Source organism: Leopardus geoffroyi, chromosome B4 (genome assembly GCF_018350155.1).
Source record: "Leopardus geoffroyi isolate Oge1 chromosome B4, O.geoffroyi_Oge1_pat1.0, whole genome shotgun sequence".
NCBI classification, from domain to species: Eukaryota; Metazoa; Chordata; class Mammalia; order Carnivora; family Felidae; genus Leopardus; species Leopardus geoffroyi.
In genome coordinates, this window is record NC_059341.1 from 120095966 (window position 1) to 120122787 (window position 26822).

Genomic DNA, 26822 nt, shown 5'->3' on the forward strand with positions numbered 1-26822 from the left:
GTTTTCATTATGTTCTAGCAGAATTTTTCTAAGAAATATAAAATAGTAAAAAATCATTTTCTTCCAAGTCTGCTTACTCAGATGAATGGCATCTGTTTACTCAGATGAATTTCGAGAGAATTCTCTATGCTTTTCTATGTAGTAACAGAAGAGTCTTCGTGAATCTGGAAACTGGTCTGTCTTCCAGCTGGTATTCTTCCCTCCTCTCTTCTGTTCCCTTTCTTCCTGCCTCTTTCCCTCCCTCCCTCCAAGGTTAATCAGGAACGGTAGCTCTTAACAGAGAAAAAATATATCAGCATCAGTAACTAGCTTTTTTGACTTCCTGATTAGGAATTTTAATTGCATTAAAGCTGCATTTTTGCCTGACAATACATTATTAAGGGAAATGGCAATAAATTAATAGATGTGGTTCACATAAGAATAACCAAAATTCAAGAATTTTGCTATTGCAGCAGAAAGTAAATCAAATGAATATTAGTATTAACAGGTAAGCAGTGAGCCAGTTTCTGTTGTTGGTTTGTATTAGATGTGGTATAGATAGGGGGCCTAGACCACTCCGGATGTATTTTAGATTAGATATTACTATTTAGCATTTGAGGCAGTCATAAGTATAATGAATACAATCTTTTACATTGTTAAGGAGGTTCGGCTGTTTGGTTTTTTATGATGGGTTGAGGTACTAATTTATAGGCTTACTGTGATTTCAGCAAATGTGATGTGAAGATCTTAATTTTATGAAAAAAATTATGTAAATGATGTACTTAGAGTAAACCATAGTTTGATTTGCATACAATGTTTAGAAACTATAGCTCAGACTATAACGTATTAACTTTTGGAATTAAAAGCCACTTGACTGTTAAAGTATAGAACAGACATTTGGCTTTTACCTTTGATTGGCCCTTGTCTTCAAATAAAAAGAAAAATGGGAAGAAAAGGTAATGACAAAAAGTCAATATCAAAAAGATGAGAAGACAAGGTAACTTGAGGGAAGAAGAGAAACCCAATATGAGGGAGCCATATGTTTCATGGCAGCTCAAGTGGTCAGTCAAGGGGAGGATTTTGTTTTGTACTTGCAGATGAGCATTTTCAAGCATTTTCCCTTGCTTTGTTTTTTGTAATGGAAATTACATTGCATTTTGTATATATAAGGATTTGTTTTTACATTGTATGTGTCTTGTATGGTTTGAAAATTCTTAGTTTTATATTTATGATACAAGTCACACAATTTCTTTTGCCTTGGTATACATTTTAATACATGAATTAAAAAATTTTATAAAAAATAAAATTTCTAAAATATTTTTGAAAAACATTTTCACATTATTTCAGGCTCCTTTTCCTTTGTTGGTTAGAAAACAGATGTGAAAGATTCTTCAAACTAAAGCTACCATTCTTTCTATTGCTTTATCAACTATGTCTAATTCAATTTTATTAAAGTTTTATCTCCTCAGTTTATCTCTGATGATTGCTACCTGGTGTGGCTGTCATGGTGCATGGTGAAGATCCTGTAAAGAAGAGAATTAATTAATTTTTTTTCATTCAGTAAATATTTATTGAGATCTACCACGTATCTGGCATTTTTGTGGAAATTAGGTATATAAAAGTGAGCAGAAAAAGTGAGTCTTTGCCCTACTTCAGAGCCAGGGAGAGGCAGACAAAAAGTAAAATCTATAGTGTATTATAGTATGTATATATGGTATGTATAAATGGGGGGTAGGGAGCGTTACAGTTTTAGGTGGAGTTGCTCACTGAGAAGGTGACACTTGAGTACAGACCTGAAAGATGGAGAAGTGAGTCATACAGGAATCTGGAGAGATTCCCAAGCAGAGTGCACTAGGCACAAAGACAGAATAGTGGATGGGTTGGTCTGTTACAGAGCTGGCAAGAGGCTGGTGTGGCTGGCAAAGACTATGTGAGGGGAGTGTAACAAGAGGTGCATCACCATGTAGGGCCTCCTAGGCCATTGTAAGTACTTTTACTTTGAGATAGGACCTACTGGAGGAGTTTGGGTAGTGGAGTGATCTGACTTAAGCTTTATTTTATTTTATTTTTTAGAGAGAGTGTGAGCAGGAGAGAGGGGAAGAAAGAGAAAGAGAATTTTTTTTTAAGTTTGTTTGTTTATTTAGAGAGGCAGACAGAGAGGGAGAGCAAAAATCCCAAGCAGGTCCCATGCTGTCAGTGCAGAACTCAGCATGGGGCTCAAACTCACAAACTGTGAGATCATGACCTGAGCTGAAATCAAGAGTTGGATGCTTAACCAAATGAGCCATCTAGGTGCCCTGAGAGAGGGAGAGGGGGAGAGAGACAGAGAGAGAATCTTAATTAAGCTCCATGCTCAGCATGGAGCCTGATGCAAGGCTTGATCCCACAACCCTGGAATCATGACCTGAGCCAACATCAAGAGTCAGATGCTTGGGGTGCCTGGGTGGCTCAGTCGGTTAAGTGTCCCACTTCGGCTCAGGTCATGATCTCATGGTCTGTGGGTTTGAGCCCCGCGTCGGGCGCTGTGCTGACAGCTCAGAGCCTGGAGCCTGTTTCAGATTCTGTGTCTCCCTCTTCCTCTGACCCTCCCCTGTTCATGCTCTCTCTCTGTCTCAAAAATAAATAAATGTTAAAAAAAAAAAATTAAAAAAGAGAGTCAGATGCTTAACTGACTAAGCCACCCCCGTACCCCAAGATTTAATTGGTTCCTCTGGCAGTGGAAACCAATTGAGAATTGGTTGTAAAAGGGCACAGACAGGGGTGAAAGCAGGGATACGAGTGAGAAGCTCGCACAACAATTCGGGTAAAATGAAGGCAGCCAAACGAGGGTGGCAGCAGTAGGGGTTGTGACAGTTGGATTTTGGATATATTTTAAAGATAATAGGATTTGCCAGTGGATTGGATAAAAGTTGTGAGAAAGACAAGAATGATACCAAGGTTTTAGCCTCTTTGGCTTGCGCTATGGGAAGATTAGAATTGCCTTTAATGGAGATGAAAACGATTATGAAAGGAGCAGGGTTTTGGACATAGCAAGTTTGAGATGGCCATTAGGCATCCAAGTGGGGATGTTGAGTATTGGTGGTCAAATAAAAGGGTCTGGAGTTCATGGGAAAAATCTGTGATGCAGATACAAATCTGAGAGTTATCAGTGACTTTAAATACATCAAATGTATTTAAAACCACAGGATCAGATGAGATCAGCAGTGAAACAGGTGTTGATAGACAAGACTGGAGTCCTAAGCTGGAGTCCAGGACAGTGTGAGGTTGGTGAGATGAAGGACCAGCACAGGAGACTGAGAAGGACCAGAAAGACTAAGAATTGCAGCTTGATGTGGTAAGTATAGTGAATGCAGTGGGCATGGGTCTCTTAATGTGGTCTTGGGCAAAATTTCTTTAGTGGTTTGTCTGTTCAGCCACTGGCCTATCCTGAATGGCTTCGGTATCTAGTGTGTGCCAAGAACTATTTTAAGCAGCAGCCAAGGCAATAAAGAAATACATTTTAGTTGTTGGGAGAGATTGAGGACAATGGATAATATGAAACAAAAATATCAGCAGTTGTCTTATATGTAAAATGGGTATCTGTTCTTCCTTCTCATGGTTGTCATAAAGATTTAATAAGGTAATGCTCATGAGGTACTTACCTCCATGCTTGGATCAAGAAAGTGCTCAATGAACATTTCTTGGTGTTATTCGGGTCTTGTCATCTTTGGCCTGGCAACAGTTCCCTGACTGCTGTCTCTTGTGCCACTCTGCTTTATTTTTCCAAAGTGCTCATTTTAATCTTGTCGCTTTTCTTTAAAACCCTGGACCTGCTCTGTGCTCTCTTGCTTCTTTGTATATGCTGTTCTCTCTCTTATACTGCCTTTCTCCAGCCTAATTTTTTTCCCTAATTCCTTCTTATCCTTCATATATTTTGAGATGACCCTTCTGCTGAAGGTTTGCCTTGCCCTCTCATAGTGCCTTCTTTTCTCCGCCATGACTTTTTATCACCCTGTATTGTTTACTTATTAGAGTCCCCGATTAGGTCATAAGCTCCATGAAGCCAGGTCTGTGTCCTTTACACCACATTTAACATAAGCCTGGCTCCAGTTGGAGCCTCAGTAAATAGTTGTTGAATGATTGAAATTCTTGTATATACGGTTGCATGTCCAGAGCACATTCTCTGTCCTCCCTCTGCGCCAGGATATCAAGAGGCTAATTAAAAAGTAGCATGTCACTAGCATTTTCTTTATCTTTCTGTTTTAGTTTGGCATTTTATTGTGAAGCATCGTTAGAGGAATGTAAAACTTCACTTGAATAAAAGATTTGCTCCTAGATTATATGAAATGAATAAACATTTCCCTGAAGTGTTTAAGTTGGTAAGTATGGCAATCTATTATTCAACATTATGTTAGTATAATTTACTTACCGGCCTTTTGAGAAGGAGAAAATGATTTTCGAATAATTCTTGGTCTCTGAAGATTGTCACTTGAATAGATTTCCTTGCTCATAACCCCTGCCCTTAAGACTATGGAGATACTATACAGTTATTTAAATGCCGGAATTAGAATATCAACTGCTATGGGGCTATGAGTATAACCATAGAATTACAACCACAGAATTATTGTGTAGTTGTGTATATTCATAGGGAAGGGGCAAAAAAAAAAAAAAAAATATGCATGAAACGTGCGACTCATCAAAGACCAGGTCTTTGAAGTCATTTGGCATCAATAGTGTATTACTTCTAAGCCAGATGATGTAAGAAGACCAAAACTTGGGAAGTTTTCATTTCAATTATGATTCAGGAAAATGAGCTGCTGGTGTTCACTGTAAATTCATTTATGAGGTCAGGCCTTCAGAACTGGGAATACTGCTTATCACAGAGATTAAAACAGAAATCTACCTCTGTAATTTCCCATCACCCAGGGCAAGAATAACTAGAGAATGCCAGGCCCAGGTTTGGATCTGGTGGTTCCGAGCAGCTGATCAAACTGGAGAGCACCCAGCAGCTGAATGAAGCCTCCTGCTTAGTACAGGGTGGCTGTTGTGAGTTGGAGCAAAGATTCTCACCATCCATTCAAATCTCCATTTCGTCCCCACTCAGGGGACTGCCCAGCTGTTATTTTATCTTCACAGTACTTTGAGTGGATTTGCAGACTGTGCAGTCCTAGCTTATAGAGGAAGAACTACACCCCAGGCAGTTAATCAGCAACAAAGCCAGGGCCACAGTCCAAATCTGATTTTCTTTACTTTATGGAGAGACCCAGACCCACTGGGCTACAAGTGGAGTGGCGGTTTCAGTTGAAAGTGGAATCCTCCTGGGTTTATGGCAGATGAACACCAGTCCTAGGGGTCAAGGTTTAGGTTTCAGCAGCTGGGGAAGATTTGAGAGATCTGTGTTTCTCATCTCTGATTCATCTTCAATTAGTAGTGATTCTAAACCTTTCACCTTGTGTTGATTTGCCCCATTCTGTCAAATAACTTTCTGAGAACTAATAAATCCTTTTTTTCAAGGAAACAAGGAGGAGCTTTTATTTATTTATTTTTTTACCAGCATTTTATTGTGTCAGGCCCTATGCCAGGCACTTTATACATATTTTTTTTTTAATTTTTTTTCAACGTTTATTTATTTTTGGGACAGAGAGAGACAGAGCATGAACGGCGGAGGGGCAGAGAGAGAGGGAGACACAGAATCGGAAACAGGCTCCAGGCTCTGAGCCATCAGCCCAGAGCCTGACGTGGGGCTCGAACTCACGGACCGCAAGATCGTGACCTTGGCTGAAGTCGGACGCTTAACCGACTGCGCCACCCAGGCGCCCCAAATATACATATTATTTAATTGAATCCTCACAACAAGGCTGTAAGGTATTATTTCTGTTGTCTAGATGTGGAAACAGCCACAGCAAAGTGGTGGAGCTAGGGTTTTGGTCCATGTAGTTGGCCTCCTCACCAAAGCCCCTGGGTGAGAGGATCCAGGAACGTCATTTCAATTATGCACTTTAATTCATTATTCATTTCACCCATTCACGTCATGCATTGTGACTGATCCTAGGTCCTGAGCTGTCAGAGGTGGTCCCTGTACTTGAGGACCTTCTACTTTTGGTATTCTGGTTAACCCATCTCTATGTCAATAGAGATTGCTCTCTGAAAAGAATTTGACAGCCAAATGCATGGCAGAGGTTGGGGAATGCTTTGGATTTGTCGGCACTTGGCCACTACCCAACCTGGTCTCAGTTTTCAGATGATTCCGACATTGAGCAGGGAAGGTGGCAGCCCTACCATGGTCTGTTCCCTGGAGATGCCTGTTTCTACATTGGAACTCTTAAGATGTTCGTTTCAAATTAGTGGCAGCCCTGGAGTTAGTGGATCCATGTGCCTGTCACCTTAATTTCATTTCCTTTTCTCCTTTTCCTTTCATCTGAAATGGTGTAGCCTCTCAGAGTCTGTTTCCTTATTTGTAAAATAGGGACCACAACACTTAATGACAGAGTTTTTTGTGAAGCTTGAAAAATATGTCAAGCACCTGACATAGGTCTCAATGGCATTATCATCTTCGGTTTCGGCTACAAAACTCCATTCCTTTGCTGCCCACATTTCCATGGTTTACAAGGTGGGACCCTATGACTTTTGCTTTCTCTAGGAATCCTTTTCTACCTCATGGTAGATCTGTCTTCTTGGCTATTAGCACCCAGGAGACAGACTTTGCTCAGCAGGAAAGCTGTCATCTGCTTTCTTCTGAGTTGTCTCAAACTTTCTTCTCTTTGGATATGCATGCACCCGTGAGTGATAGAGGATTGGGAATGAGAATGGGAAGACCTTGGGCTTGGTGCTTGGGCTGGTGCTTGGGCGTGTGGTGGAACTCTCGCTTTAGCTGTCAAGTGTATCCAAATTCAAATCCTGGCTGTAATAACGTCCTAGCTGTGTGACCTTCAGCAAATGTTTTGTCTCAAGGACCTGTTTCCTAGGGAGCCTCTGGTGTGGAGACTTACATGGATTGCCCAACATCTCAGGGGATCAGGAGGGCCTCATCCATCCAGGAGTGAAGCTTCTTATACTTGTCGCACCTAGAATTACCTGGGAAACTTAAAAACTTCCTCAAACCTGGACTTTATCTAACCAGGCCAATTAATTTGGAATCTCTGGAGATGGGACCCAGGCGTCCGTATTGTCTTAAAATTCCCCAGTGCAGTATTCCAGAGTGCAGTGGAGGTTGAGAACCTTGATGACCAGGCCATTGCTAGTTCTACTCCTGTCCAACTGCCACTGCACTTGTGATGGCTGCTTATGCTGTGTTCCCTCACACCTGCTCTGCCATGACATTCTCAGGCGTGTTGCTGGGCAGCACAGACGTTTGGTGTGCATATTAACACAGATGTGAGGATATTTCCTACTTGGATTTGATGGCTAATTTATAGAGCAACTCTTATAGGGTTATTACCATCAATTCCTTCTCTAGTCATGGCTTTCTCTGTCCAGATGTCTCACCTCTGTGTGCTTGCTTTCACTTTTTACCTAGGGATGTGATGATTCCCATCATGGCAGGCCCTGTTGGTGGCCATCCTCATATCCAGTCTCTCCCTTTTCCTCACTAACAACTCCTGGATTGTTGGGAGCTGCAATGTGCTTAGCTAAAATCAACAGCTACATTTTCCAGCTGCCTTTATAGGGGTGGCCAATGAGATGTAATTAGAAGCTGTGGGGTGAAGCTTCCAGGAAAGCTCCTAAAAGATTGCCTTACTCAGTTGGGAGGGAGGAGAATTTTGGTCCTTACCATTCTTTTTACTGTCTGGAATGTGGATGTGCTAGACGATCCTCCAGCAGCCATTTTGTGACCATGAGGTGACCTTCCAGATGGATGCCATATGCTAAGGATTGATACAGTAGGAATATAGAAGTAGCTTGTGGAGCTACCATTCCAGCCATCCCAGCCCTGTACTGTATCTGAAATTCAAGCTACAGAGAAAAAAAATTCAACCTTTCCATGTTTTAAGAGCCTGTTATTTCTGGTTTTTGCTACTAGTCCCTGAATTCAGTTCCTGCTACTGAATAAACCAACCTGGTGTATAAGAGTAGTTTAACAAATGTCAGTGATTCTGCGTCTCTGCCTCCTCCACCCCCTCACTCTAGCCACAAACACACTGTTCCTCCTCTGATAAGTAACTGGACATCTAGCTGTGAGGCTGTTGAAACCTGATGGAATCTCAGAAAGTCACAAAGAAATGAGGCATGGATCACGCCCAGCCCACAGATGAGTTGTATTTGGCCCACATGTATTTTTTATAATCCTGAATTTGTTGCCACCATTTGAAAACCTGGTGATTTTGCATAAATCCTGATTTCTTAGAAAATCTTTTGACCCAGGGTCATTTCTGCCTGGCAACGATCCACTGAAAGTAAGTAGCAGCTGCCCTCTGAGATGAGGCAGGTGTTCTGTGGATCACCACAATGCCCTCTTCACTCATGTCACCTGTGTGGCCCTGAAGGCAGCTGAGTTTGCAACCTTCCACCTCCCTACCCAGCCACACACCTGAGGAATGGCCTGTTAAAATGGTGTTCCTGAATTTTCTGTGCCTTTCTCCTTTCCCAATCTCCCTTGACTCAACACTTAGCACATTGGGGTTTTTGTTTTTGTTCTTTTTTTCTCAGAAAACTTAGCATGCACTTTTGAGAGTTGGAGAGAAATCAACCTCTCAAATGCCAGAAAACAGCTGATGTTGCTTCTTGGAGGCATCTTGACTTCCCTTCTCACATGTCTTATTGAGGAGAGGCAGTAAGAGGGAGAGCTGCAGGCTCCTCAGGGAGCAGCTGTTGGGATGCTTGATTGAGGCACTGAGACATCCAGGGGACAATTAAATTGAGTATTGAATATGGATTGCTTTTGAATGGCTTTTTGAATGGCTTTTATTACCATGTCACGAGTAAGAATGACTCCAGCTCAGCTTTTACATTACGTCCTCTGAGACATAACTTAGAGGTTTCCTAAATGGCAGGACTCGGAAGATGTGCATTAGTTCCATTGTGCTTGTGAAGTCTGTTTTGCGACACATGTGCTCCTCAGTTGTCTGAACCTCTGAGAAAACCTCAGCTGCTATGGCTGCCACCTTCAGCTGGGGTGACCCTACTGCAGCTGTTAAATGGAGAGTCTCTGTTTCAGTCTGATGTAAGTCTTTATGTCCTTGGTCACTAACTTGGAAAGTTAAATGCTCGTGTAGCTTTTGCAAACATAGTTCTTTGGGGTTTTGGGAAGTAAAACAAAAGCTATTTTGATAATAAATAATTTATAGTTCTGATTCTTTATGAATTATGCAGAGTACAGTATGTTGGGTCAGGAATGATCATCTTTGCATTAGCAATTCTAAGTAAAATGGTGCCATGCTTAACAGAGCAAGTTCTCAGTAAGTAGATTGGCCTGGGATGCAGAGAGGAAAACAGTAGAACTGGCATTCCCAGGTCCGCACCAAATTCTTAGGGTTAATACCACCACAAAAATAAGTCCTGTCTCTTGGATACTAATGGAATTTCACAGTATGCAGGATAGTAATTGGGCAACAGGCCTAAGGAGAATCTCTGCCTGCTTTGGAGCTGGTTTCTGGGGGAAGCTGGGGCACAGATAGCTGCAAATGAGTGTGGGGTGTGCTGGGTATTGGGGGAGACAGGAAGGGAGTAGGGGCCCAGCCTGATGGAGCATTGGTGCAGGTAGAGTCAGCTGGCCTATGTTGGCTGGTTCTCCAATTATAGTTTAAGAAAATGTGTTCTAACTGTCTGATCTCTTAATTTTCATAGGAAACCTACTCAGTGAATACCTTATATAAAAAGAACTAAAAAACTTAATGTCTTAAAAAGGCTTTATTCCATATAGACTTTTGAACATGGTTATTATATTCCAATTCTGTGGGAGAAGAATGAACTCTGGAGGCTAGCCCACTTATCAGATTTTCATTTCTTTCCAGAAGTAGTTTAGGAGCAGTTACTTGAGGCCCAATTGTGAATTTTTATTTTTGAGATTTTGGCCATGTGTTCGTTATCTAAGACTGTTTTCTGCCCCATTGTATCCAAGCATTATATGCACCAGTAATATTCCTAACTAGTCCAATAGAAAATCTGGTATATTTTGAGAAGAATCACTGCAATAACTTATTAATGGATTAACTAGGCATAATTTTTATAGGGTTCATTCATCCAAATTTATCATAGAATAGAATTTAAGAAAAAAATGAGTTATTTAAGTCCTTTTTTGGAAGGGATCCCTATCCCCTATGGATACTGCCGTTAGTGATGTGTCAGACTTCTCCTTCAAGAAATTAGCTGCAAATCCTTTCTTCATTATGTGAGCACTCTTCTGTTTGCCCCTTAGAGCTCTCCTCCCTCTTCCCTGCCCTGTGTAGACCATATCAGTGGGCTCCTTATCCTGGGCTTCTGGGTTCAGGTAATGCAGGGTGGAGAGTGAGATCAGGGTGTTTTAATTCCTGGCTCCCTCTTAGAGGGCCACCACAGCTGGCCATGTCCCTCAGCCTGTCTGGCAGCTTCCTCCACACAGCCTTCTCCCTTCCCATTCTCCCTTAGGCAATTACCAGCCCAGGGACACTGTTCACCCGTCTGTTTCCCTACATGCTGCCAACACCTATGTAAGTATTCTATTTATTAAACTCTAAAATAATCCCAATTGGAGTGTGCCATCTGCTTCATGCTGGGACCGTAATGGATACAAATAAGCATTTGATCCACAGAGAGAGGAGGACTGCTGACCTGGTAGTTAGCAAAGATTAAAAAAAAAAAAAAAAAAAAAGGAGGGGGGGAGTGCAAACTAGCCCAGTTGAAGCATTACCATCTAAAAAAATTGTTTTAATGTTTATTATTGAGAGAGAGAGAGGGAGGGAGAGGGAGAGAGGGAGGGGGAGGGGCAGAAAGGGGGGAGCAGGCCACAGACTCTGAGCTATCGGTAGAGAGCCCAGTGTGGGGCTCGAACCCGCAAACCACGATATCATGATCTGAGCCAAAGTTGGACGCTTAACTGACTGAGCCATCCAGGCACCCTGAAGCATTACCATCCAAAACCCCAGCCCAAATCTTTCTTCAGGAAACCTGTCCTTTCTGCCTCTCTGAATGTTATCCCATCTCAGATTGTTTCTAGTGTTTTCAAAGCCCTGTGCATGCGTCTGCTACAAGCACGGCAGGCTTGTAGCACCCCAAGATTGTTTTAGTGTTTCAGAGTAACAGATCCAGCAGTGCAGGGGAGATCTCCTGAAAGTCATGGGATATGGAATGTGAATCTTTGATCTTTCCAGTTTCTCTAGCGTGGCCTTATATCACTTGACTTGCAGCTGGCACGTATCTTTTAGGAAAATGGAAGGATGGATAAAGTGTATGGAATGTTTTGTCCTCTCAAAATTCTTATGTTGAAGCCCTAATCCTCCAGTGTGATGGTATTAGGAGATGGACCTTTGGGAGATAATTAGGTTAGATGGAGTCATGATGGTGGGGTCCTCAAGGATGGGATTGGTGCCTTTATAAGGGTAGACACCAGAGAGCTTGCTGCTCCCCCACTCTCTGCACACATAAAAAGAAGAGATCATGTGACCACATAGTAAGATGGCAGATGCCTACAAACCAAGAGAAGAGCTTTCGGAGTGAAACCTATCTGTTGGTACCTTGATCTTGGACTTTCCAGCCTCCAGCAATGTGAAAAATATGTTTGTTGTTTAGCCACACAGTCTATGGTATTTTGTTATGGTACCCCGGGCTGACAGAGATAAACATGTAGATTTTTTCCAAACGTGCTATCTGCATTGTCTGAGACAAGCAATCTACTTGGGTGGCCCTTGCTCTTTTAGAAATTTGGCGATTCCTCTTTATAGCCTACTTTAATATTTAAAGGCAATGGGGATTGTTTTGGCTGAAATTTAAGCTTTAAAGGTGAAAGTATCCTTATCAGACTGGTTCAACTTAGAAATGAGCAAGTTTTCTCAATTTGGCCAATTAAAAAATACCTTTAGTATGGATGCTGAGGAGACTAGGCCTTTGGTTTTGATTCTAAATGGAAGTGGGAAGGTGCTCACAGAACGATGCCAAGCACCGGTGGCTGTACAATTTCTGTTTTATTTTGTGTGCTTTTTTTTTTTAATAGGATATAAATAATGACAAAAATTACAAAATTTATAACTGGAAGCCCAAGCATATTTACACATGTTTCTGTTTCAGCAAAGCTACTATTTACTTTGCTCCTATACAATTACCTTTTGGTACCATATTTCAGTGTTATTTTATTCTCCATTTACTACATACATATCAACAGTGAATAGGCAAAATATATACAAGGAACTGTTCAGGTCAAGTAATTTAATATTGTATTAAAATTCTTCAACACTGAACTAAATCCATATACATTTGTCAGTTTGAAACAAAATTTAGTTATCCTTCTTTAAAACTCACCAACTGATGAATAACTGATAAGCCTCAAGTTTAAAATAATATTGGTTAATAAAAAAAACATAAGACAATCCCACAATTTATCAATATCGCTATAATGAACTTCAAAATGATTCACAATATGATCAGTTAGAACAATATACGTTAAAATGTTATTTTTTTCTATAATGATATTGGTACTGTTTATATAATTTGATTCTACATAAATATACATTATGGTATCATACAAATACTCCACAGAGACATTAAAAAAATTAAAATACCTTAAAGAAATGTAAGTAAATTTTATTTAATCAAATAGTAAGCAAACATTTATTTCAAGAAAAGAGTTTTATTACTTTGGAATCTCTCTCTTTTTTTTTTTTTTTTTTGTATTTTTTCTAGAAAACTTTTTGCAATAGAATTTTATTAACACCTTTCTCAAACAAGGTTTCCATGACAGAAATCTTGACAGCAGGAGCCCTAGATTTTTTTTTTTAACGTTTTCTTTAAAACACTGTGAAGGTTAAAAAAAAAAAAAAAAACAATCTTTGCAGCTTATGGCTGCATCAGCACTTTCGGTTGGATGCCAGTCTGCTTGCCCTAATCTCCTGCTCTGGGGAGCGTCATCAGTACTTTGCCACACCCAAGCCAGTCCTCTCAGTGGTAGCAGTAAAAATTTAGTCATTTGAAATGAAACCAGAAACATCCCTCACAACTAACCTACTTTTCTTATCAGTGCATTAATGAAACATTCTTTTAATAAAAATATTTAATACAAGACACATTTTTCTGTGCATAATAAATTCCTGTTTTGAATCATTCTTAAATTTTGAATCAATCCATAGATGTAAAGTTTTTCTTTATCTGACATGGTTTATTACATATAAAATCCACAAATATAGAAATTGGGAAACAGGATTTCCTGGCAATCATGGGGGTGGTTTTTGTCCTTATGCATGAAATGATGCTCAGTGATATGATTTTACAGGTGTTTTATGGGGGTAGTTCTGTTCTGATTCTACCTTTAAAACTGCTGACTGAAAAATCCAAGATTTTTATACTTTTAGGCAGTATTAGAGATCCCCTGTACTTTTTTTTTTTAAAGGTATTATCCCCAAATTCAGCAAAGCAGTGTTGGGGGCAGAGTCATTAGAAATAACCTTGGGTGGTGGTAGGGAGGGGAGTCGGGAGAGTCAGCAAAAAACCTCAACTCGTGCCTCTCAGGGGTTACGGCTGGAAAGTCTTGGTTGCACACTTTCTGTTACTGGTGCAGAAAGAACATCCCCAGGAATGGCCAGCGGCCTTTCGCCCGTGACAAGGCCACACAAACAGAGCAGTCTTCCTCCTGGGCTGGGTGGAAACGGAGGCGCGAAGGGAAGCCTGCTCCGGGACTGCTCAGCGTGCAAGGCACCGCGAGGACAGGAGGATGGTGAGTATCAGAAAATTGTGGTTTCATACTTGGTATTAATTCCTCTCTTGGCTTCTTGTCCTGGCTCCACAATCCACGGCAGATTGGCCAGAGTCTTTTGTTCAGAGGGGTCGATCTGCTTTAAAACAGAAAGGCTGATGCCTGTTATACGGTACCTGTACTCGGGTGCAAACATGCTTCTTAAAACTTTTTGGAAACCAATGCTATGCTCTGACAGGACTGCAGGGATATTGATACATGAGAATCTTGTGTTTGTCCTTTTAATACACATTTATTGTATAAGGACTATATGCAAGGCACTCAAGGGGTGGATGGTGAATGAGACTCAGCCTTTGCTCTTGAAGACACACAGATGGAGAGCAAACACAGAATTCTGCACTTCAGTACTGAGAAGGGGGAAGGAGGAAGAGAGGGTGCTCTGTGGTCAAGGAGCCAGGGGACTTCCTGGAAGAGGTGAACCAGGTTATGTCACTCCCCACCTCTCAAGCCTACAGTGGTTTCCATCACAAAGTAAACCCTAAGTCCTTCAGGTGAAGCCCAGCCACTCTGGCTTTGCTTCTCCCTGCATGCCAAGCCTACACCCAGGGCCTTTACTCACATCATCTGCTCTGCAGGAATGCCTTTCTCCAGACACCTGCATGTCTTATACCCTAATGTCATTCAGGTTGCAGCTCGAACACCACCTCCTCACCTGTTCACCCCATACAAAATAGCATCCTAACTTTTCTGCTCTTCTCTTTTCTTTATAATCCTTGTGCCACTTACATTATCTCATGTTTATTAGTTCATCCTACACTGCAGTGTAGGATTTTGTTTTGTCACTGTTTCCCCCAAACTTAGAAAAGCTCCTGGCAACCCAGTAAATAATAGTGGGCACACGATACATACTTATTGGATATTATAAAATAATGAGGTAATATCAACAGCTGGAGGATGAGCAAGAGTTTGCCTGGCAAGGGGGCAGGGAGAGGGGGAATAGCATGTGCAAAGCCCCTGAGGCAAGGAGAAAGAGCTGGTTGAGAGCTTGCAGTTTGCAGAGTGGGAGACTGGAGGGTAAATAGGTAAGCAGGGCCAAGTTAGGCTGAGCCTTGACCAAACTGAGCTGAGCTGTAAAACAGTTAAAACCATTTTAGCCCCTGTGCATACAAAGTCAAAAAAGGCCACTCGTGGGTAAGGCTTGAGCTGTATGCTCTCAGGCAGGGCTTTCGCAGGGAGCTCTTCCCCACATTGCTGCCTCATCTTTTCCACATCTGCCCTGGCCCTGGCTATGTGTTCGGCTCAGGAGTGCTGGAGCAGGGTAGCCTGGGAAGGCCTCATTTCTCTTGCATTGTGAACTTTCGTGCCTGCTGGAAGGCTGTGGGATCCATGCCCTTTGGCTACCTTCCAGCATGATTTGATTGTATCTCCACAAAGCTGTGGGGAGGACTTCACATGTTCTTAGGAATCATGGAATATTTTTGAGTAATAAACAAATAGACCTGAGGGAGATGGAACATGGCCACCAGCTGAGGGGGATGGGATGCTGAGGCAGTTAAAGAACATCAGTATTATTCACTGAATATTTTCATCATTTCTCAGTGAAGGGTTTTAGATGCATATTCTATGAGCCCCCATGGCATCCATCCCAGTTGTGCTCTCTTGGAAGAAGTCTTTGGGGACCAGAGTAAAGTCTGATGGAGGCACCTGCCTTGAACAGATTTATCCAGCCCATGTGAGAATGAATTACAACAGTCTAAGAGATAATCCAAAAAATATTCTGAAAACTGGACATTTAACTTACAGTTCTGTGGGGGAAGATAGATGATGAACAAATCTCCATCAATAAATACTACACAGAATTAAAAGCAGGTATATGCTTGAGTGTGCCTGGGCATCTACCTCAGATTGGGCGGCCCAGGAAAAGCTTCATGTAGTGGAGACCTGAATGACAAGTGGGAGTCAGCTGTGCAGAAAATATGGGGGATACTATGCCAGGTGGAAGGAACAGGTAGCACAAAGGTCTTGGGTAGGAGTGAGCTTTGGTCTGTTTGAGGAATAGGAAGGCCTGAGCATCATAGAGAAGTGTGGTGGGAATTAGCTTTTGGAACTTGGGGCAGTGGTGCCATGATCTGATGTGTTTTTTAGGATCACTCTGGTTGCATGGAGAAGAGAGACTGTTAGGACATGTACTGCAGTAGTTCTGGAGAGCAGTGGTGGTAGCCTGGATGAGAAGAGTGAGGAAATGGAGAGGAGTGGACAGACCTATGTTTTAAGGGTTGAGTGGATGGAACCTGCTCATGGTTGTACATGGCGGTGAGAGGAAGACAGGAATTAAGGATGACCTCTGGATTTATGGCTTAAACAATACGGTAAATGGTTATGCCATTTGCCGAGCTGGGAAAGATTGAGAGTGTAAACAGCTTTAAGGGGAAAACCAAGAATTTTATTCCGGGGACTTCCAGGGAAGATGGTGGCCAAGGAGAATCCTAGGCTCAACTCATCCCATGGATACACCTAGATAATACCCACATCAGTGTAAATAACCCAGAAAATGATCTATAGACTGGCAGAACAGACTTTTCACGGCTAAATATAGGAAAGAGGCCACACTGAAGAAGGGAGGAAAGGCAGAGATGCAGTTGGAAGCCAAATGGGCCTGTGTTACCTGAGGGAGGGATGCTGTGGGCCCAGAGGGGAGAGGAGCAGATCCTACACCAGGCACAGGGCACCTGCCCTGGGGAAGATGAATTCCCATAACATCTGGGTTTGAAAACCAGAGGGGCTTAACACACCTCGAACTTTGAAAATCAGTGAACCGGAGACTGATAGGAAACTAAGTCTCTGCCCTTAAAGAGACAGCATAACAAATAGCCCCACCAAGATACAGCATAGAAGCAGCAGTTTGAATAATGCCTGTAGTATACAGAAGGGAGGGAGATTTATTAACTAATCTCTGAGCATGTGCTAGAGGCGCAGAGATCTTTGGGAGACTTCTCTAAGAACAAACGAACTGGCAGGCACCATTTCCTTCCCCCAACCCCCAGCCTACATACAGGTATACCCGTGTGAACCAGTGCAGCACTCTACCTAGCTTGCTAACAGCATGCCCTGCCCCATAGCCTCCTGTAGACCCACCTCCCAACCTGGCCTTGTTGAGTGCATCCAAAGCAATGCCACAAGCATGGCAGTATACAAGCAGGCTGACAGGGGTCAGCACCACCACAAAGCAACTCCTGCCCTGGGGAGAGGGGAAGAAAACCACACACAGCAGTCTGTGGCCCCAGGAGTGTGCTGGGAATATTTAGTCTGACTATAGGCCCCATCCCCCAACAAAAACTTCTCAGGAGACAACACAGAGTGCCTTGCAGTGTGGGGCTCCTGTAGCTCTGGAAAATACCTGGTCTATTCCAACTTAAGCCCAAGGCAGCCCAGACTAACCCCCTAACACAGGGGACCAAACCCTGCCCACAGCAGGCAAAGAGCCATAGCAGACAACTGGACTGAAGGCAAAAACAGCTCAGCCAGAACAGTGAGACACATGCAACAGAGAGAGGAGACACCCCAGAAGTGCCAGATTCTGGTGAACAGGGGACACTACACTGTAGGGCACTATAGGACCTCTTCTTGTTAGGGTCACTACTTTCAAGAGCAGAAGACATAACTGACTTTCCTAATAGAAACAAGACACACAAAGGCAAAATGAAGAGACAGAGGAATAGGTCCCAAATGAACTAATAGGACAAAGTTACAGAAAAATAGCTAAAATCTTGGAGATAAGTAATATGCCTGATTAATACTTTAAAGTAAAGGTCATAAAGATACTGGACTTAAGAGTAGAGGACCTCAGGGGCACCTGGGAAGCTCAGTCCGTTGAGCATCCGACTTCGGCTCAGGTCATGATCTCACAGTTTGTGGGTTCAAGCCCCGCATGAGGCTCTGTGCTGACAGCTTGCTCAGAACCTGCAGCCTGCTTCAGATTCTGTGTCTCCTTCTCTCTCTCTCTCTGCCCCTCCCCTGTTCATGCTCTGTCTCTCTCTCTGCAAAATAAATAAAAGTTAAAAAAAAAAAAAGAGGAGAGAACCTGAGACCCTCAACAAAGATAGACAACATAAAAAAAAACCAGAGAGATGAGGAACGCAATTAGAAATTAAAAGTACATTAGAGGGAACAAACAGACTAAAGGAAGCAGAAGAAGGGATGTGTGACCTGGAAGACAGAGTAATGGAAAGCAATCAAGCTGAACAGGAGAAAGAAAAGAGCTTAATAAAAAATGAGAGTAGATTAAGGGAACTCAGTGAGACCATCCAGTGTAATAACACTGCATTATAGGGATCCCAGGAAGAGGAGAGAGAGAAAAAAGGGCAGAAAACTTATTGGAAGAAATAATAGCTTAAAGCTTGGGCAATATCGAGAATGAAATAGAAATCTAGATCCAGGAGACACAGAGCACCCCCGACTAAACCCAAGGAGGGCCACACCAAAACACATAGTAATTAAAATAGCAAAAAGTAGTGATAGAGAATTTTTAAAGCAGCAAGAGAAAGGAATACAGCTACATACAAAGGAAGCCCCATAAGGCTATCAGCTGGTATTTCAGCAGAAACTTTTCAGGCCAGAAGGGAGTGGCATGACATATTCAAAGTTCTGAAAGAAGAAAAAAAGCCCGCAACCAAGAGTACTCTAATTGCAAGGCTATCATTCAGAATTGAAAGACAGAGATAGAGTTCCCACAAGCAAAAGTTAAAGGAATTCATGATCACGGGGCACCTGGGTGGCTCAGTCAGTTGAGCATCCAACTTCAGCTCAGGTCATGATCTCGTTGGGCTCTGTGCCGAAAGCTTGGAGCCTGGAGCCTGGAGCCTGCTTCCGATTCTGTGTCTCCCTCTCTCTGCCCCTTCCCCGCTCATGCTCTGTCTCTCAAAGATGAATAAACGTTTAAAAAAAAATTTTTTTTTTAAAGGAATTCATGATAACGAGGCGCCTGGGTGGCTCAGTCGGTTGAGCATCCAACTTCGGCTCAGGTCATGATCTCGCGGTTCGTGAGTTCAGGCCCCAAGTTGGGCTCTGTGCTGACAGCTCAGAGCCTGGAGCCTGCTTCCGATTCTGTGTCTCCCTCTTTCTGCCCCTTCCCCACTCATGCTCTGTCTCTGTCTCTCAAAGATGAATAAACGTTAAAAAAATTTTTTTTTTTTTAAAAAGGAATTCATGATCACTAAACCAGCCCTATAAGAAATGTTAAAGGGGACTCTGAGTAGAAAGTAAAATTTTACTCCTTCTTTAGGAGTAAAAATTTCCTACCTTTATTTTTTTTATTTTTTAAAGTTTATTTATTTTGAGAGAGAACATGCATGAGCAGGGGAGGGACAGAGAGAAGGGGAGAGAGAGAATCCCAACCAGACTCTGCACTGTCTGTATGGAGCCCAAAAATGTGGGGTTCCATCTCATGAACCGTAAGATCATGACCTGAGCCAAAATCAAGAGTTGGAAGCTTAACCGACTGAGCCACCCAGGCACCCCAGATTTTACTGCTTTTAGAATGGGTTCAAACTTAAGTACCCATCTACTTAATATAGACTGCTATATGCACAGGATGTTATATACAAACCTTATGGTAGCCACAAATCAAAAGCTGGTAATAGATATCCAAAAAATAAAGAGAAAAGAATCTAAGTATATCACTAAAGAAAGCCAGCAAACCATGAGACAAGAGAGCAAGAGAAGAAAGGAAAAGAGAAGAACTACAAAAACAACAGGTAACAAAATGGCAATAAGTACATACCTATCAATAATTACTTTGAATGTAAATGGACTAACTGCTCCAATCAAAAAACATAGGGTGGTGGAATGGATAAAAAAGCAAGACCCATCTATATGCTGCCTACAAAAGACTCATTTTAGACCTAAAGACACATGAGATTGAAAGGGAAGGGATGGAAAAGCATTTATCATGCAAATGGAAGTGAAAAGAAAGCTGAGGTGGCAATACTTATATCAGACAAATTAGACTTCAAAACATACTGTAACAAGAAACAAAGAAGGACACTATATAATCATAAAGGGAACACTCCAACAAGAAGATATAACAATTGTAAATATTTATGCACCCAACATGGAAGCACCCAAAAACATAAAAGCTCATAACAGACATAAGGGACATAATGATAGTAATACAATAGTAGTAGGGGACTTTAATGCTTCACTTACATCAATGGATGGTTCACCCAAACAAAATCAATAAGGAAACGGTTTTACCAGATGGACTTAACAGATATATACAGAACATTCCATCCTAAAACAGAATACACATTCTTTTCAAGTGCACATGAACATTTTCCAGAATAGATCATATTAGGCCACAAGATAAGTCTCAACAAATTAAAAAATACTGAAGTCATACCATGCATCTTCTCCAACCACAGCACTATGAAACTAGAAATCAACCACAAGAAAAAAAGTCTGGAAAGAACACAAATAAGTGGAGGTTAAATAACATGGTATTAAATAATGAATGGGTCAATCAAGAAGTCAAAGAGGAAATAAAAAAATACATATGAAAATGAAAATACAGTGGTTCTAAATCTTTGGGATGCACCAAAAGCTGTTCTAAGAGGGAAGTTTATAGCAATACAGACCTAACTCAAGAGGCAAGAAAAATTTCAACTAAACAATGTAACCTTACACCTAAAGGAGCTTGAAAAAGAAGAACAAACAAAACCTAAAACCAGTAGCAGGAAGGAAATAATAAAGAGAGCAGAAATAAATGAGATAGAAAATTAAAACACCAACAGAGCAGATGAATAAAACCAGGAGCTAGTTCTTTGAAAAGATCAAGAAAATTGATAAGCCTCTAGCCAGACACATCAAAAATAAAAAATAAAGAGAGAGGACTCAAAATAAAAAATGAAAGAGGAGAAATAACAATGGATACCACAGAGATAAACAAGAATTATAAGAGAATATTATGAAAAACTATATGCCAACAAAATTATATGCCAACCTAGAAGAAATTGATAAATTCCTAGAAACATATAATCTCCCAAAACTGAATCAGGAAGAAACAGAAAATTTGAACAGACCAATTACCACCAATGAAATTGAATCAGTAATCAAAAAACTCCCAACAAAGTCCAGTACCAGACACCTTCACAGGTGAATTCTACCAAACATTTAAAGAAGAATTAGTTACCAATTCTTCTTAAACCTTTCTGAAGAATAGAAGAGGAAGGAAAGTTTCCAAATCCATTCTCTGAAACCTGCATTATGCTGATCCCAAAACCAAAAGACACTATAAAAAAAGAGACCTACAGGCCAATATAATGAACATTGATAAAAAAAAGTCGAGAACAAGATATTGGCAAACTGAATTCAATAATACATTTAAAAAATCACTCACCACAATCAAGTGGCATTTTTTCCCCGGGATGCAAGGATGTTTCAGTGTTTGTATATCAATCAACATGATACATTAAATCAACAAGAGAAAGGATAAAAACCATATGATCATCTCAACAGATGCAGAAAAAGCATCTAACAAAGTGCAAAATCAATAATTCATTATAAAAACTCTAAACAATGTAGGTTTTAGAGGGAATATACCTCAACAAAATAAAGGCCATACATGAAAAACCCACAGCTAACATCATACTCAATGTTGAAAAACAGAGCTATTACCCTAAGATGAGGAATGATAAGCATGTCCACTCTCACCACTTTTATTCCAGTACTGGAAGTCTTAGCCTCAGAGCAATCAGACAAGAAAGAGAAATGAAAGGCATCCAAGTTGGTATGGAAGAAGTAAAACTCATTTTTTGCAGATGACATTATACCATGTATAGAAAACCCTAAAGGCTCCACCAAAAAACTAGAACTAATAAAATCCATATACAAAAAACCACTGCGTTTCTGTACACTAATAATGAAGTAGCAGAAAGATAAATTAAGAAAACACCCCCACTTAAAATTGCACCAAAAATAATAAAATACCTAATAATAAACTTAGCCAAGTAGGTGAAAGATCTATACCCTGAACTATAAAACACTAATGAAAGAAATTGAAGATGACATAAACAAATGGCAAGGTACTCCATGCTCACAGACTGGGAGTTTACACTGCCTAAAATAATCTGTAGATTTAATGCAATCTCTATCAAAATGCCAACAGCATTTTTCACAGAACTAGAAGAAATAATCCTAAAATTTCTATGGAACCAAAAAAGACCCTGAATAGCCAAAGCAATCTTGAAAAAGAACAAAACTGGAGGTATCACAACCCCAAATTTCAAGGTATACTACAAAGCTGTAGTAATCAAAACAGTATGGTACTGGCACAAACAGAGATACATAGATCAATGGAACAGAAGAGGGAGACTATAAATAAACCCATGATATGATCTATTAATCTTCAATAAAGGAAGCAAGAATATGCAATGCGGAAAAGAATCTCTTCAAAAAATGGTGCTGGGAAAACTGGACAGCTACATGCAAAAGAATCAAAGTGGCCCACTTTCTTATATATACACGAAAATAAAGTCAAAATGGATTAAAGACATAGATGTGAGACCTGAAACCATAAAAATCCTAGAAGACAGCACAGGCAGTAATTCTCTGACAGCAGCCAGAGCAGTATTTTTCTAGATGTCTCCTGAGGCAAGAGAAACAAAAGCATAAATATACTATTGGGGGTACATAAAAATAAAAACCTTCTGCACAGCAAAGAAAACAATTCACAAAATTAAAAGGCAACCTACTGAATGGGAAAAGATATTTGCAAATGACATATCTGATAAGGGGTTAGTGTCCAAAATAAAGAACTTACACAACTCGACACAAAACAACCAAAAACCCAATTTAAAATGGGCAGAAAACATGAACAGACATTTCTTCAAAGAAGACATGATGGCCAACAGACACATGAAAAGATACATGCACCCCTATATATATTGCAGCATTACTTACAGTAGCCAAATTATGGAAGCAACCCAAGTGTCCACTGATGGATGAATGAATAAAGAAAAAGTGGTATATATACACAATGGGATATTAGTCATAAAAAATAATGAAATCTTGCTATTTGCAACAACATAGATAGATCTAAAGGGTAGAGGGGCGCCTGGGTGTCTCAGTCGGTTGAGCATCCTACTTCGGCTCAGGTCATGATCTCACAGTTCGTGAGTTTGAGCCCCGCGTCAGGCTCTGTGCTGACAGCTTGGAGTCTGGAGCCTGCTTCGGATTCTGTGTCTCCCTCTCTCTCTGCCCCTCCCCTGCTCACACCCTGTCTCTTAAAAATAAACACTAATAAATAAATAAATCGTATAAAGTGAAATAAGTCAGAGAAATACAAATATCATATGATTTCACTCATGTGGAATTTAAGAAACAAAACAAATGAACAAAGAAAAAAACCAGACTCTTAACTATAGAGAACAAACTGATGGCTGCCAGAGGGGCAGTTGGATTGGGGTGGGGGGAGATGGGGAGAATAGGTGAAGGAGATTAGGAGTATTTGAATGAGCACTGAGTAGTGTACAGAATTGTTGAATCACTACACTATACTCCTGAAACTAATATAACACTGTATGTTAATTATACTGGAATTAAAATGAAAATAATTATTTCTGGACATGCTAAGTTTCAGATGTCTGTTAACATATTAAAGAAGAAATTGAACATACAAATCTGGATTTGTGGGAGTGCATCAGGATTGGGAGCCAGTGGGGCTGGGTAGGTGCAGAGGTAGGGAGAACATGGTGTGTGTGTGTGTGTGTGTGTGTGTGTGTGTGTGTGTGTGTGTGTGTGTTTGTTTTGACCATGGTGTTTGAAGGGAAGATTTTCAGAGGACATGCAGTAACTGGTGATGTTCAGATGAAGGATAAGCATGGGAGCTAATGGCTGGGGTGGAGTGGCAGTGAGCCCTCAAGGAGAGAGGCCAGATGTTGGAGGGATTGTCTCCATGGATGCTGAAGCTGCCAAGAATGGTGACAGGAGTGGAGGCCCAAAAGAAGATTGTAAACAAGAAGCCACATGGTCACAAAGGGAGGAGCTTCAAGATTCTACACTTTCCCTGTGACCCCTTGGGCAGAGATGGTAGGGAGAAGAGAGTTAGAGGGATATATGGATATGAGAGCAGGGCATCTGGGGGCGCCTGCCTGCCCCATGCCACAGAGTTGCTAGGATGCCATAAGGCAGCTGGAGCAGAAGCCAGATGGGAGGCTGGTTGGGAATGCTCCAGCTTCTGGGTATTGCTACTACCAGCGGAGGTCGCTTTGAAGTCATGAAAAGTCTGTTAGGACAGGATGTCTACAGAGCTTGTGGGAGGGAGGGGGAGGAAATTCCTGGAGGAAGGCAGAGGACGAGGAGGAAGGAGGGGCTGCACCTTCTGAAGAGTCACCACTCTGTAGGAAGTCTCAGCTGCTGGGAGAAAGCCTGCCTAAAGCTGGCATCTAGGCCTCCAGTGAAGGGGAAGAGGGCTGCTCTGCTGTGATGCACGTACAGCCTGTGCACCTAGCTTCCTTTAGCTGGGTACCCGGGACACCTTGCTGTGAACCTCTGCCAACCTCTCCAAGGGCCAGTGGCTTGCAAGAGGCTCTGGCCCCTGTTGTGATGGTAGTGGAGCCTCAGGGAACATCATTTCCAAGCTTTACTGGACCTTTAGGAAAGGTTCGTCAAGGAAGCAGCAACACCCAGTACCCCCCTCACAGGGCTGCCACAGGTGACAGAGTGGAATTTTCTTGGGAGCCTCTAGGTTCAGGCAGACGGTCCCCCAAGACTTTGCAGGAACCAGACTGGGAGGATGAAGGATGCATGCCAGGAGGAGACCAAGGGAGACAGAAATGCAGGTCCCACACCACTCAGGGCCCACTTAGCAACCTCCTTTCCCTCTAGCTCAAGATTTTCAGAACATCTGTTATCTTTTCTACTTACCACCGATTTGCGAATGCTGACACGGGGCTTGGGGATGGGTTTGGAGGGTTTGTTTTCAAAGCTTTCTGGAAGTGTAGAGGAATGCCCCCCTTTTCTTGCTTGTAGTGCAAGCTGGTAAGCGACTTCAAATGCCTGTCCCAGTGTTAGGATGATTTCGTAGGCTAAATTCTGCAAGAGTAAAGAGAAAGTGTTTATTAGGTTGTACTACAGGGTGGCCAAGTTGAGTGGCTGAGGAGCACTGTGGGAGGTGAACTAGCAAGGACCTTGAACTACTCTACCTATTGTGGCAGTGAGTCAGTGGAAATCTGTGAAAAACAGGAAACTCTAGGTCCAATTTGGAGTCTATATGTCATTAATCAGCAATGAGATGCCTCTCTTTCAGCCATGCTAAGGAGCCGACCCCCAACTTCACCCCACAGGGAGCAGGCCCCCACCCACTGGCCCCAGGAACCTACTCCATTCTGAGCCTCCTCATGGGCAGCTGGTTTGCTCCCAGGCCTTGGAAGATAAGGGGTTACTCTGGTCCTTCATCTTAGTTCTGGGAGCGCCTCAGCTGTGCCTGTGAGGACTAGCCCACACACTCCACAGGAGGTGTTCCTGAGAAGTTTGGGTCTTTTTACCTCAAACATCTGTGATTCAGTGAACATCTCTAAAGCACAATCAAAATCTAATTTAGGCGGAGGGGAGAGGCATTAGTCATGCTGGTGTGGCGTCTCACAGTTACAGCAGCCAGCATGCAAACAGAGCCAATTATCCATCTATTTCTTGAGGCGCTTGCTCTCCCTGTGGGTCCACTCTATATTTTATCATCAAATCAGCAAGAGACAGGAGACTGTGTCAGGCCTGAATGCCATGCCAAGCAGTGCCTGGGAGAAAGGTTCTTTTCGTCAGACCTTCAATCATTCCTTCAAGATGACTTCTAGCTTTCTTTTCTCTTCTCCCGATACGTATCTTCGATTTCTACCTTCTCTTCCCAGCACAGCTCCACCCCATCTTCTCTCACTAAGAAAACATGATGTTGTGTGACCCCAAGGAGACAGGGTCTCGACAACACCCCTGAGGTCACAAGTGCACCAAAGAGGTAGATGCCTATCAGTCATAGAGAGCTTTCTTAAAATCACTGCACAAGCAGAGAGCAGGCATGGTTTGTCCCAAGTTTTCATTCCGGTCAGTGTCCCTGGAATGTGTATTCATGGTTTCTCAAAACACAGAAATGGCATTCTGCTTATGCTGCTTTTGCAACTGTGCCCATCTCTAGCCCCTCTAGTCAAGCACATGGAACAGCTCAATCCCCATGATTCTGGGGAGAACTGTTTGGGACTATTCCCACTTGAAGATGGTGAAGGAGACACAGGATCGCCTTCAGAGGCCATGTGAAAGAAGCCTGTGGATTTCTGGACAGACCAGGTTTCAGATCAATGCCAGACTGTTGTGGTCTTGGACCCAAGTAGGGAGAGTGCCTCTGAGCTTGAAAACTGTTTTGACAGAAGCGGTGTCTTCTTCTTCGAGTGACATGTTATGAAATGATGGCCCCACAAGACAGACGTGTGCTTGCTGGAGACCCTGAACCTCGCACAGCCAACTGAGCACTTCCTGCAATGAACACTGATCCCGTGTTTGCCTCCAAGGATGAGTCAGACTAGTAAATTAGCAGTGCACCAACAAATGATAGTGGAGGAGGGCTGGCAGACAGCTCCGGCCATCATTGTACAAAGAGGGCTGAACCCTTCGTCTGCCTACACTTGGCACTCATGTCATCGTCAGCCTTGCCTCCATGTGTGCAGATGGGACCCCTCTGAAAGGCAGACTGGGGTTTCTGATTTCTGCAGTCTCCATGTGAAGTCACAGGCTCTTGGTCTTGTTCAGCACGACTGTGGAGATGGTTGATGTCCATCTGTCAGGGCCATGTAGCACATATTCATGCTCTGGGTGGGCAAATGGACTAAGGGAAAGATGGCAGATTCAGCAATTCTATAATGTTCAGCTTTTAGGTCCTGGAACAGTGGAGCTTAATGAGTGTGAATTCCTTTATCATTAACCTAAAAACAAATTCCTGAAAGTGAGATTTACTTAAAGCTCCAGTGTCTTCAAATCAAAGTTGAAGATGCTCATTTGAGCAAGTGAGATT

At 42.1% G+C, this 26822-nt stretch overlaps 1 protein-coding gene and 1 long non-coding RNA gene across 21 annotated transcripts in view; one reads left to right on the forward strand and one right to left on the reverse strand.

Moving 5' to 3' along the window:
* Nucleotides 1–2849: 2849 nt before the first annotated feature.
* Nucleotides 2850–12302, forward strand: LOC123591134. Its single transcript, XR_006709128.1, has 2 exons — nucleotides 2850–4337; nucleotides 10522–12302. It is a non-coding gene; the product is annotated as an uncharacterized LOC123591134 (long non-coding RNA).
* ANKS1B (ankyrin repeat and sterile alpha motif domain containing 1B) overlaps nucleotides 12035–26822 on the reverse strand; it is a 1079650-nt gene continuing 1064862 nt past the window's right edge. For 12 of the 20 annotated variants that reach the window (XM_045464946.1, XM_045464944.1, XM_045464943.1 and 9 more), the window contains 2 exons: nucleotides 24695–24862; nucleotides 12035–13913 (listed from right to left, as the gene is read on the reverse strand). In XM_045464946.1, coding sequence (XP_045320902.1) covers nucleotides 13803–13913; nucleotides 24695–24862 — 279 coding nt within the window. In that variant the 3' untranslated portion in view covers nucleotides 12035–13802. Of the gene's footprint in view, nucleotides 13930–22729; nucleotides 22764–24694; nucleotides 24863–26822 lie in introns of all 20 variants that reach the window. The other 8 variants (XM_045464947.1, XM_045464941.1, XM_045464936.1 and 5 more) reach the window with 3 other exon arrangements.